At 34.9% G+C, this 13,389-nt stretch overlaps 1 protein-coding gene across 1 annotated transcript; it reads right to left on the bottom strand.

Annotated features, from left to right (window-relative positions):
- Window positions 1-11,187: 11,187 nt before the first annotated feature.
- Window positions 11,188-12,436, bottom strand: LOC309838743 (14-3-3 protein theta-like). The gene has a single exon (XM_082680003.1). The coding sequence runs from the start codon at window positions 12,331-12,333 to the stop codon at window positions 11,473-11,475; it is 861 nt and encodes a 286-aa protein (XP_082536129.1). The 5' UTR covers window positions 12,334-12,436; the 3' UTR covers window positions 11,188-11,472.
- Between the last annotated feature and the right edge of the window lie 953 nt (window positions 12,437-13,389).

Below are 13,389 nucleotides of genomic sequence, written 5' to 3'. Positions count from 1 at the left end.
TGTAGTTTTAATATTTTTGGCACAATGGCTGTTTGTAGTTTAGATGCTTGCTGCCTCTTTCCTTGACAGGTGCTGGTCATTATCCTCCTGCTAGGGGGTGTGCAAGAGTGTCAGTGAGTATGCTCCTCGGGCTTGCACTAGTGTAGGCAGCAACTGACACCGGCTCATAAGTCTTTTAGTAGTGGTGGAAACACATGCCCACCTCTGGAGCATACTATGGTGGCAGCAGCAGCTCACACCTGCCCCTGGATCTCATGTAGGCAGTTTCCTGTTGCTTGTGAGCTTGCATGGGGAAAGAGGCTCTTATGGTGGTTCCACCCCTCTCTTCACATGCCTCCCAACAATGGTGACTTGTCTTTCTGGCAGGCCCAGGCCCTTACATGTACACCCTCAGTTGCCACACTCTAGGCCCTTCATGCTGTCTCCACACAGCCAACCCATGTCCTCTCCCCAGGTCTGACCTCCAAACCTGAGCTTTAGCACCCAGCGCCAGCCCACACTGGCAGACAAGCATCTCAGACTGGGGAGTGCATAGTGGTTGTACTGACCATACGTGCAGGTACATTTCACCTTCCATAAACCAGTTGCTGCACCCTCCTCCAAGGTTCCAAAATTCCATCTCCATCCAGGCTGATCTCCCTGCCAGTGAAGGAACTTTCCAGGGTGCAAGAACATTTCCTCCTTCACAGCTCCCTCCATGGGGTACAGGTCCCATCCCAATTCCTTTCTCTCTCTTTTTTATTTCCTTTTGTCCTATCTGGTTACATGGAGGCTTTCTTGACCTTTCAGAAGTCTGGGGTCTTCTGCCAGCGTTCAGTAGATGTTCTGTGTGAATCATTCCACATGTAGATGTATTTTTGATGTATTTGTGGTAGGAGGTGAGCTCCATATCCTACTCCTCTGCCACCTTGATCACTCTCCCAAACTCCATTATTTTACTGTCTGTATCATTTGTTCTGTAGTTCCCTTTCTTATTCCTCATATTATCTACATGTACCATCTCTTTTTATTCATGAAATTTGTTGATCATCTTTATTTTACATTTTTTTATTATTTAATTGATTTCAGTTTTATTCTTTATCATTCTTTCTTCTACTTTTTTTAATCTTTTTCTATCATTGCTGCAACAAATTACTACAAATTGCTTTTAAAAAGCACAAACATTATTTTACAGTTCTGGAGGTCAGAAGTCTGACACAAATCCCACCAGTCCAAAAGCAAGGAGTCCACAGTGCTGCAGTACTTTATGGAGGCTCTAGGAGAAAATCTTTTTCCTTTCCAGCATCTTGCATTTGTCCACATTCCTTGATTTGTGGCATTTGCCCTTCACCTTTAAAGTAAATAATGTTAGGTCAAATCCTTATATTGCATTACTCTGATCTCAGTTTCCTGCCTACCTCTTCCACTTTTAAGGACACTTATGAATATACTTGGCATACTCAGATAAAACAGGATCATTTTTCTATTTTAAGAACATCTGGTTAGCATGTAATTCCATCTGCAATATTAATTCCCTGGTGCTATACAACCTAACATATTCACAGGTTCTGGGGATTAGGATATAGATCTCTTTGGGAAGCCATTATTCTTCTTTTCACCTAATTTTTAAATCTATTTTTACTATCATTTTGAAATAAATGTTTAACTTTTTAACTTTCAGCCTTCCATATATTCTAATTTATGCCTATAAACTGCATTCTCTAACTTTTAGTATATTGATTATGCATTACTATTCAGACCAAATATTCTCTCTGTTTTTCTCTCTCTCTTTTCTTTTATAACTCATGGATTACTTAGAAATATTTCTTAATTTATAGATACAAGAAGCTCTGTTAGTTATATTTTTGTAATTGGCATTAATTGCATTGTAGTGTAGTCAGAGAATATTTTATGAAAATTTTGTCATTTGAAAGTGTTCCAATTTGCTTGAAAATAATATATATTTTGCAGTTATTTTTGCAGTGTCTGAAGTGTTCCCATTGGGGCAGGTTAATGATATTTTTCAAATATGGAATATTCTTATTTAAACTTTTTCTATTTCACCAATTACTGAAAGAAATGTCTTTTTAAAGTCTTTTCCCCTAATTAAGCATTTGTCTACTTTCTACTAATAACTATCATTTTTTTTTCTTTTGAGAATATATTATTAGCTGCATGCCATTTAAAAACTGTTGTATCTTCATTAATTTTACTTTTTACATTATGGAATGATGCTATATATCTCTAGCAATTGAGATATTTTATCCGATTTATTTATCCAATAGATAGAGATAGATTACTCAAGTGGACCTAATATAACCACAAGAGTCCTTCAGAGTGAAAGGAGTCAGAAGCAGAGGTCAAAGCAATGCACTGTGAGGATTTCACCTACCTTAAATTGTAAATTAAAGCCTACTTATTCTATTATTAATATAACCATACTAGCTTTATTTTTATTAGAATTTACTTGTATATGAAGTTTCATCTTATCCTTTCAAACTTTCTGAATTCATACATTGCCATTGAATCTCTTGTACATGGCTTATTGCTGTTATCCAGTCTGGTCATCTTCACATTTTCTTTCCTCAGGTTACTATGAATTATCAGTTCATGTCATCTAAAACACAGAACTATGTTATAGGAATAAAAAGTTACTCACTAAATAACTGAGAGATTTTAGGATTCAAATAGATTGAGAGGGTATAAATTTCAAGTTAACATTTTACTTGACTCTCTTAAGTTCACAAGGCTAGGCTTTTGTAGAAATGACAGTCTCAGAGGGAGATCTCACTCTTCTGTATTTGAAACTCTCTCCTGAGTCCAGTTTACTGTTTTCTTTTTCAGTGTACGTCTTCAAGCCTCTCAAATAGGTAGCTGCACACCTTTTTCTGGAAATACTTCTCTTCCCTCCCAAAGAGAGAACATCACAAGTTCTCAAGTTTTCCTTATATATTCATGGAAGACAACTCCTTGGGGAGATGGCAAAATCACAGTGCTGAGTTTTATGCCCATGAGGCTGCTTGGGGATGATCCAACTCCTGTTCAATCTTTCTTTTCAATTCCATCAAATAAATTACTTTTCCCAATAAAGTAAGCAATATTTATTTTCTCCTAGGAAAGACAATAAAACCTCAGGTTAAGCAAAATAATTCCCTTTTTAATTTGGCTTAGTTTACTGACTTTTGGCTATATTTCTTTGTTATTAAAAGACATTTGGTTATTTTCTCTTAGATGAACACACTTGAAATAACAACTAAAGAAGAGATGAAACAATCTATACTAAATCCAAATGGCTGCCTCTTTGTTACTTGAATTGTGAGGCAGGGGGAGGAATGTAATTTCTGTTTTATTTCTTTATCACACCATTCTGCTGCATAAAGATGAAAATAGGGATAACCACCTAGAGTGAGGAAATATTTTTTAATTGCATATTTTTTTCTTCATCACATACACATACATGCATACCAGAGGTCTAGAAAAATACTGCTTTTATTTATATATCTAAAACTGAATCCATACAACTTAGTGCCTCCTTGAAAGGCAAAGACTTCTGAATATATATAGCAATTACACACAGGTGTAAGGATGTTTGTAAGGTGACTATATAAAATTTTCCCAAGGAGTTGGATATGTTTTTCCAATCACAAGCTTGGAAAAAATTGTGCATTATTGCTTTGATTAGCAAATAATACTTGTTTTTTAGAAGCAACTTACAGTTGAATTTATGGCTGACTTCTACCTAAATCCCGAATAAAGAAATATAGTTAATGAGGTATCATAGTTCTAATAATTATATAAAAATAAATATTGAGGAAACAAAATCCCATAGAATTGATCAGAAGATAGTCAGGTAAGCCAAGTGTTACACAGAAAAAAGTATTTTATTACATGTAATTTTATAAGGTATTTTTTTTAGAATAAGGCAATTTAATAAATGCCAAGATTAAATGGTTAGTGGAATCAGATCACTGGGGAACTGGTTAGAAAGCAAACTTCTTTTCCAATGCAAGAACAATTTTTTTTTCAGGGCCATATTTTAAACTCCAGATCCTATGTAAATATTTGTTTTAATAAAATTGTTCCTACTTGGTCTCAATATTTACACTAAGCTTTTTGCTCCCATGAGAAATATGTGTATCTATTATTGTGGATGTATCATATAAAGGAACCATTATATATCTTTTATTGCAAAGTATTTTGCATGCCCACCATGTGGAAAGCACTGAGAGGTCCAGTGAGGAATTTGTAGATGACTCTGCCTTCAAGGAGTTTTCAAAGGAATAGGAAAAATATGTGCTTATTTGAAAACTTCCATGGCTGGATTATAATCACCTGGGGAACTTATATAAAACCAAGAACCAAGCCCCATCCCTGACCAATTAAATCTGAATCTCTAAGGTTAGAGATGTAGGCATCATTAATTTTTTAACATATATTTTTAAGTAATTTGAGATGTTACATAAAAGTTTAAAAATATGACAATTTCCTTTAAACTTCACCTAATTTTCTTTAAATTTCTCTAAATGGTAACGTTTAACATAACCACTGAACACTATTCAAAACCCCCAAATTAACATTGCTCCAGTGCTATTAACTAGTATAGACATTTTGTTCAGATTTTATCAATTTGCCCAATAATGTTATTTTCTGGACCAGGATTAAATCCAGGATCACACAGTGAATTTAGTTATCATGTATCCTTAGTGTCTTTTAATTTGGAATAATTCTTCAGTCTTTATCTTTTACGGTCTTAATATTTTTGCAGAATGCTAGACAGCTATTTTGTAGAATGTCCCTCAGTTCAGTTTCCTGAAGATAATGTTAAGGGTTTTTAATTTATTTTTTATTAAAAACTTTATTTTCATAGAGCAAAACTAAGAAGAAGGTATAGAGATTTCCCATATATTGCCTGTTCCATATATACATAGCCTCCACAATTATCAAAGCCCCCATCAGAGGAAAACATTTGTTATGGTTAGTGAACCTACAATGACACACTATAATCACCCAAAATCTATAGTTTACATTGGGTTCACTCCTTGTGTTATACTTTCTATAGGTTTGGACAAATATATAATGAAATGTATCCAACATTAAAGCATCATACAGAGTATTTCACTGCCCTAAAAATCCTCTGTGGTCTGGTTTTTCATCTATCTCACTCCTCTAACACTTGGCAACGACTCATGTTTCTATTGTTTTCATAATTTTGTCTTTTCCAGAATGTCATATTTTGATAGAAATTGCATTGAACCTGTAGATTGCCTTGGGTAATATGTTCATTTTAACAGCATTAATTCTTCTAATCCATGAGTACAGTATAGCTTAATTTGTTGTGTTGTCTTTAATTTTTTTTTCATCAATGTTTTATGGTTTTCTAAGTATAGCTCTTTTAACTCCTTGGTTATATTTATCTCTAGGTATTTTATTCTTTTTGATGGGATTGTTTTCTTAATTTCTCTTTCTGATAGTTTGTTATTAGTATGTAGAAACACAATAGATTTCTGTATATTAATTTGTAACCTGTAAATGTACTGAATTCATTTGGTAATTATATTTTTTTGGTGGCATTATTAGGATTTTAAATATATAACATCATGCCACCTGCAGATAGTTTTACTTCTTCCTTTCCAATTTGGGTTTCTTTTATTTCTTTTTATCGTTTGTTGTAGCTTTGATTTCCAGAACTATGTTGAATAAAAGTGGTAAGAGTGGGCATCCTTGCCTTGTTTTTTATCTTAGAGGAAATGTTTTCAGGTTTTCACTATGGAGTATGATGTTGGCTGTAAGTTTTTCATATACAGCCTTTATTATGTTGAGGTATTTTCCTTCTATATTTACCTTGTTGAGAGTTTTTATCATAAATGGCTGTTGAATTTTGTCAAAAGCCTTTTCTGTCTATTGAGATGATCATATGACTTTTATTTTTCAAGTTGTTAATGTGGTGTATCATACTGATTGATTTGCAGATATTGAACTTTCCTTGCATCTCTGGGATAATTCCCACTACCTCATTGTGTATGTTCCCTTTAATGTATTGTTGAATTCAGTTTGCTAATATTCTGTTGAAGATTTTTTCATATATGTTCATCAATAATATTGGCCTGTATTTGTTTGTGTGTGTATGGTGTCTTTGTCTGATTTTGGTATCAGGTTATCCTGATACTCATTTTAGGCTTGTAAAATGAGTTCAAAAGCATGCCTTCCTCTTAACTTTTTTTGTAATAGTTGGAGAAGGATAGGTGTTAACTATTCTTTAATTAAAAAAAAATTTGGAACATAGTTGATTTACAATGTTGTGTTAGTTTCAGTTGTACAGCAAAGTGAATGAATTTTACATATACAGATATCCACTTTTTTTTTTTTTTAGATTCTTTTCCCATATAGGCCATTACAGAGTACTGACCAGAGTTCCTTGTGCTATACAGCAGGTTCTTAGTAGTTATCTATTTTATATATAGTAGTGTGTAACTATATACAAAACCTTCTGTTTTGTAAATAAGTTCACTTGTACCTTTTTTTTTTTTTAGATTCCATATATAAGCGATATCACATGATATTTCTTCTTCTCTGTCTGACCTACTTCACTCATAAAGACAATCTCTAGGTCCAACCATGTTGCTGCAAATGGCATTATTTTGCTCTCTTTTATGGCTGAGTAATATTCTATTGTATATATGTACTGCATCTTCTTTATCCATTCCCCTGTTGATGGACATTTAGGTTGCTTCCATGTTCTGGCTATTGTAAATAATGCTGCAATGAACATTGAGGTACATGTATGTTTCTGAATTATGGTTCTCTCTGGGTATAACCCAGGAGTAGGATTTCTCTGTCATATGGTAGTTAAATTTTTAGTTTTTTAAGGAAACTCCATCCTGTTCTCCATCGTGGCTGTACCAATTTACATTCCCACCAACAATGTAGGAGGGTTCCCTGCTCTCCATACCCTCTCCATCATTTATTTGTAGATTTTTTGATGATGGCCATTCTGACCTGTGTGAGGTAATAATACCTCATTGTAGTTTTCATTTGTATTTCTCTAATAATTAGTGATGTTAAGCATTTTTTTCATGTGTTTTTTGGCCATCTGTATGTCTTCTTTGGAGAAATATCTATTTAGATCTTCTGCCCATTTTTTGATTATTTGTTTTTTTGATATTGAGCTGCATAAGCTGTTTGTATATTTTGGAGATTAATCCCTTGTTGGTAGCTTCATTTGCAAATATTTTCTCCCATTCTAAGGGTTCTCTTGTTTTGTCTATGGTTTCCTTTGTTGTTTAAAAGGTTTTAAGTTTCTCTAGGTCCCATTTGTTTATTTTTGTTTTTATTTTCATTACTCTAGGAGGTGGATCAATAAAGATCTTGTTGTGATTTATGTCAAAAAAATAAAAAATCCTAGCAAACAAAAGTCTAGGAATAGACATCTTTACAGGTGAATTTCATAAAGAATAGTTAGCACCTATCTATTTTGCTGGGATTTTTTGTTGTTGTTGTTGTTACTGGTTCAATTTTATTATTGATAATTGGTCTGCTCATAAAAGAATCAGCTTTTTGTTTTGTTGAATTCTATGTATAATTTTATTGATTTATTCTCTAATCCTTAGGATTTTTTTATTTAATATGCTCTTATTTTTCTAATTTTCTAAGGTGAAAACTCAGATTATTGATTTTAGATTTTTCTTCCTTTTTGATATTTACATTCAGTGCTATAAATTTCCCTCTGAGCTCTGCTTTTTTGCTGCATGCCACAAATTTTGCTTTTATGTTTTCATTTTCATTTAGTTCAAAATTATTTTTTTAATCTCTTGAGATTTCTGTTTTGACCCTTGTGCTATTTAGGATGGTGTTATTTAGTCTCTAAGTATTTTTGGATTTTCCAGTTATCTTTTTGTTATTGATTTCTAGTTTAATTCCACTGTGGTTTGAGAGCAGGTATTATGATTTCTCCTCTTATAATTTGTTAAGGTGTATTTTATTGCCCAGACTGTGGTTTACCTTGGTGAATATTCCATTTGAGCTTGAGGAAAATGTGTATTCTGCTGTTTTGGGATAAAGTAGTCTATACATGTCAATTATATCTAGTTGATTGATGGTGTTGTTGAGTTCAGCTATGTCCTTATTAATTTTCTGCGGGCTAGATCTGTCCATTTCTGCTACAGGGATATTGATGTTTCCAACTATGAATAGTGGATACATTTATTTCTTCTTGCAGTTCTATTAGTTTTTGCCTCATGTAGTTTGATGCTCCGTTGTAGATCTTGAAGATCATTATGTCTCCTTGGAGAATTGACCCCTTTATCATTTTGTAATACTTGTCTTTTTCCCTAATAACCTTCCTTGTTTTGAATCTACTCTGAAATTAATACAGCTACCCTTGCTTTTTTTGACTTGTGTTAGCATGGCATGCTTTTCTCCATCTGTTTATTTTTAATATATATGTCTTTATATCCAAAGCAAGTTTCTTGTAAACAACATATATAGTTGGGTTTTGCTTTTTGATCCACTGTGACAATCTCTATCTTTTAATTGGTGCACTAAGGCCATTAACTTTCAAAGTGATTATTGATATAGTTGGATTAATAGTTACTATATTTGCTACTGTTCCTATTTGTTGCCCTTGTTCTTTACTCCTACTTATGTCTTTTTTTTTTTGCATTTTGTGGTTTTAATTGAGCATTTTAAAATAATTTTATCATCTCTTTTTCTCAACATATCTGTTATACTTCTCCCCCCACCTTTATTTTTATTTTACTTTATTTTTTTAGTGGTTGTCCTCAAGTTCACAATATACACTTTCAACTAATCCAAGTTCACTTTCAAATAACACAATACCACTTCACAGATAGTGTGAATATCTTATAACAAAACATTTCTGATTCCACCTCTTTCATTCTTTATATAATTTCTGTCATTTACTTCACATACATAAAAACATACATCTGTGGTTTGATTTCTGATAATAATTTGGGGAAATTGTCAGTCATTATTGTTTCAAATATTTCACTGTTCTTTTCTTTATTCTTCTGCTGTTATTGCTGTTATATCATGTATGTTACACCTTTTTTTTTTACTTGTCCTGTAGTCCTCGGATATTCTATTCTTTGTTTTTCAGTCTTTATTCTCTTTTCAGTTTTGGAGTTTTCTACTGAAATCTCCTCAAGCTCATAGGTTCTTTCCTCAGTGGTGTCCACTCTACTAATAAGACCATCAAATGCTTTTTTCATTTCTGTTGCAGTGTTTTTGGTCTCTAGCATTTCCTTTTAGTTCTTTCTTAGGATTTCCATCTCTCTGTTTACTTTGCCTATCTGTTCTTGCATGATGTCTACTTTATCCAGCAGAGCCCTTAGCATACTCTTCATAGTTGTTTTAAATTCCTGATCTGGTAATTCCAACATTTCTGTTATGTCTGATTCCAATGCTTGCTCTATCTCTTCAAATTACATTTTATATCTTTTAGTATGCCTTGTAACTTTTTTCTTCATAGCCAGATATGATGTTCCTGGGTAAAGTGAACTACTATAAATAAGCCTTTAGAAATGTGTTGGTAAGTTTTGAGGGGAAAGGAGCATTCTATAGTCCCAGAATTAAGTCTCAGTCTTTTAATGAGGTTATGCACTGGACTCTGATTTCCACAAGTGTGTCTCAGTGTTTTATCCCCCCTTAGATAGGACAGGAGGGCTAGAGTGGGTTGCAGTTGGTTATTTCCCTTCTCTCATGTGGAAGGCTAGAGCTCACTGGAGTTGTATATTTCACTCACCAGAGGTCAATTAGATTTCTATAAAACCCCAGCAGGTTAGGTTCTGTCTACCTAGTTTTCCCTGCTGGCAGGCCTTGATAAGAACAGAGTACTCTAGAGTATTTCATAATGGTTCTTTTTCTGGAACTAGAAAACATGAAGGGGTTTCCCTCACTTATTGTGAGATCCTGGTGAAGCTCTTGAATGTAAGTCTCACAAAATTTGGGGGCTTCCCTATGCCTGGGACTCCCTAGAATTTTTTTTAACCTCTCAGAGTTGCCCACACTGAGTCTCCAGCAATTCATCAATTACACTTTAGTGTTTCCTTTGCTAGCCCTGGTTTCCATGACAGTTTCCATTTGTGAGTCTCTGTTCCAATAAGCCACGACTCCCTGTATTTGTTTATCCCCTCCAAGCTCGGGGGCAGCAGTTTACTCTATGTCCTTCCTTGTCTTATAGATTTGAGGAGATTTATTGATTTTTCTGTCTGTTCAGCTTTCTATTTGTTGTTAGAGAAGAGTGGGAACTCATAACTGCTTACATTCTTAATTAAAGGCTATTTTCTTTTAATATCACCCAATTAATACTATGTTCTACTCAGTGTATCATATGAGGAGGCACATGATGACAATTTGTCTCATTATTGGTAATGTTAATTTTTAAAGTGGTGTCTCACAGCTTTCTCTACTGTAAAAATACTATTCTTCCTTTATAATTAGTAAGTAGTATTGTGGTGAGATATTTGAGATGATGTAAATATCCTGATTTTCATTATACCTTTGCCTATTGATTTTAGTGTATGTTGACACAATAAATTATTACTCTGGTATTTGCCAAAGGGTGATTTTTTTTTTTTGGTTTATAAAATGTAATTTTATTTTATGTTACTCTGTTGTTACATAGGGCATAACATTTTCACAAGGCCTTTTTGGGACTACAGTCGATGATTATTAGCAACATACAATAGTGGTCCAACTCTCTAACAATCACTAGACAAACTGGACACCCTCTCACATGTGCACAAATCTGCCTGGAAAAGTACTAAAGTTTTAGACTTGGACTTGTGTATTTTATTTCCCCTTTCTAGTGTATTAAGAAATGACATGCACTTTCATTTGCCAAAAGCAATGCTTGTATTCTGGCAGCAACATGCTACTTCTATTACATAGTAAAGTGAATACCAGAACTACAAAGGCAGGAGGTGTAAGTGAATTTTTATTGGGAAGGGAAGTTGTCAACTTAAACAGCAGCAAATGAAGAATGAATGAGGAAACTCCCTGTTGTCACAGATATGCAAGACCTCCATCATATATGATACAGGAGGCATTTTAATTTGTGACCTCCAGCCTCAGAATGTCAACTGCTTTTCCATTCAATCTAATACTTCTGGTTTCCTACCAAAAAGGAATATATTAAGAGGATGGAAAAGTTGCTTTACTGAAAGAAAACCCCCAAAGAAGAGTTAAGGGAGGGAATGTAGAAATCAGGAAGTTATGCAGAACACTCTTTAAACTGTAATTAACTACATTTTCATATCTTCACAGTAATACAAAACACAGTCACTTGCAGAACTGGTTCAGATTACTTAAATACCAGATACATTTTTAGTCCTCTACATAAGTGTTTGGAAGTTACTTATGTTTATATGAAATGAAGCTATTAATACTCTTCTACAGCAGTAACTGCACACCAGAAAGGCCAAGACAAACACAAATCAAGGAATGGAGTTTTCCCAAAGCTGTGGTGTGAAAAGACTATAAACAGTTGACCCCATACACATGAATGGGTTTCTTTGCTATAGGAAATCCAAATGGAATAAGGAATGGAGATGAGTAAAAAGGTTTCTTGAGGGGAAGAAGGATGACACTCTGTATGCACTTAGTTCTCTGCCTCTCTGCCGCATCACATTCTTCTCCTGCACTGTCTGATGTCCATAATGTTAGGTTATCTCTAAGCAACTGCATGATAAGGGTGCTGTCTTTGTATGAGTCTTCATTCAGTGTATCAAGTTCTGCAATGGCCTTATCAAAAGCTGTTTTAGCCAGTGTGCAGGCAAGTTCTGGGTTATTAAGGATCTCATAGTAAAATACAGAAAAGTTAAGAGCCAACACCAGGCGGATTGGGTGTGTGGGTTGCATCTCTTTCTTGCTTATATCAAAAGCCTCTTGGTAAGCTCCTTGGAAATTATCTATCATTTGTTTCCGATCATCACCACAAGCAACTTCAGCAAGGTACCGGAAGTAATCTCCCTTCATCTTCAGATAGAAGATCTTACTCTCTGGATTGTTTGCATTGGCTATTAAATACTTATCCAACAATTCCAGAACCGTGGTGCAGATGGACGGCAGTTCGGACTCCACTTTCTCCCGATAGTCCTTAATCAGCTGCAGCTCCTTGTCAGAGGTGTCGGTCTTCTGCTTGATGCTCGAGATGACCCTCCAGGCGGACCTGCGGCCCCCGCCCACGTTCTTGTAGGCCACCGAGAGCAGGTTGTGCTCCTCGTTGGACAGCTCGGAGCCCTGCTCCGTCACGACCTTCATGCAGGCGGCCATGTCATCGTAGCGCTCAGCCTGCTCGGCCAGCTTGCCCTTCTGGATCAGCTCCGTCTTCTCCATGGGGCCGGGGACAGGACAGCGAGGGTGAGCACTGACCCGGATGCCGAGGAGGAGTGCGGAGGGCCTTCATGTCTCCGCGGCCGCGGCGCAAGTCCCACCACTTTGATCCGCCTTTGGCTTTAGCCGAGGACCCTCCCGTCTCCCCAAAGGGTGATTTTGTATTCCATTCATTCATTCTACATTTAATTGGAATGTTATGTAAGAAATAATTATCCATTTATTTCATTTATGTGTTTATTCTACTATTATTTATATCAATATGGCCTCATGGATATTTGTTTTCTTCTGTGGATTATAATTCAATATTATATTACTTATTTTTTGCCTAATTGTCCCATATTTTGGCATTGAGAGCCCCTTCAAATGACATATGGTACATAGCCTCTTCATTAACAGTAATGAAGAGGAGAAAAAGAGAATACAAAAGACCATTATAGAAAAACAGTGAGAGCCAGAAAAAAAGAACACTTCTGTGGGATCTCCAGGAATGTGTAAAATTAGCTATGTACAGTAGTTCCATTCCCCACCCCCTCAACTGTGGGAGATTTGTTCTAAGTCCCTCCACCATGGTTACCAAAATCCATTGGGCTCAAGTCCCTTATATAAAGCAGCATAGTACAGTTGGCCCCCTCTACTCACAGATTCTGCTTCCTGGGATAGGGAGTGCCAACTGTATAGTGCTTACATCAAAGAAAAGTACTTGATCTGGGAAGAGATGGAGGTGAATAAAAATCATACAAAAATAGCATTATGCAATATTTCCCAATAATCCAAAGATTATATGATGATATAAATAATTGGAGAGAAAAAGATATATTGATGGTGTTCAGAATTATAAAATTTTAAGTTTCTTTATGATTCTTGAGTAAAAATATAATTATCTTTCAATTAATTTCTGGGTATTCAATTGTTTTCTGGGTATATTTCTTTAATCCACCAACTGACTAATACAGGAAGACTTCTTATAGGAACGAAAGCAAATAAAATAAAGTGATCACAATGAATTCTATTATCATTGTAAACCTAGATTATATAAATTAATCTGTTTTCACTATC

The sequence above is a fragment of the Grampus griseus genome, assembly GCF_964374135.1.
Source record: "Grampus griseus genome assembly, chromosome: 20".
Classification (NCBI taxonomy): Eukaryota; Metazoa; Chordata; class Mammalia; order Artiodactyla; family Delphinidae; genus Grampus; species Grampus griseus.
This window is presented reverse-complemented; position numbering and strand designations above follow the sequence as displayed.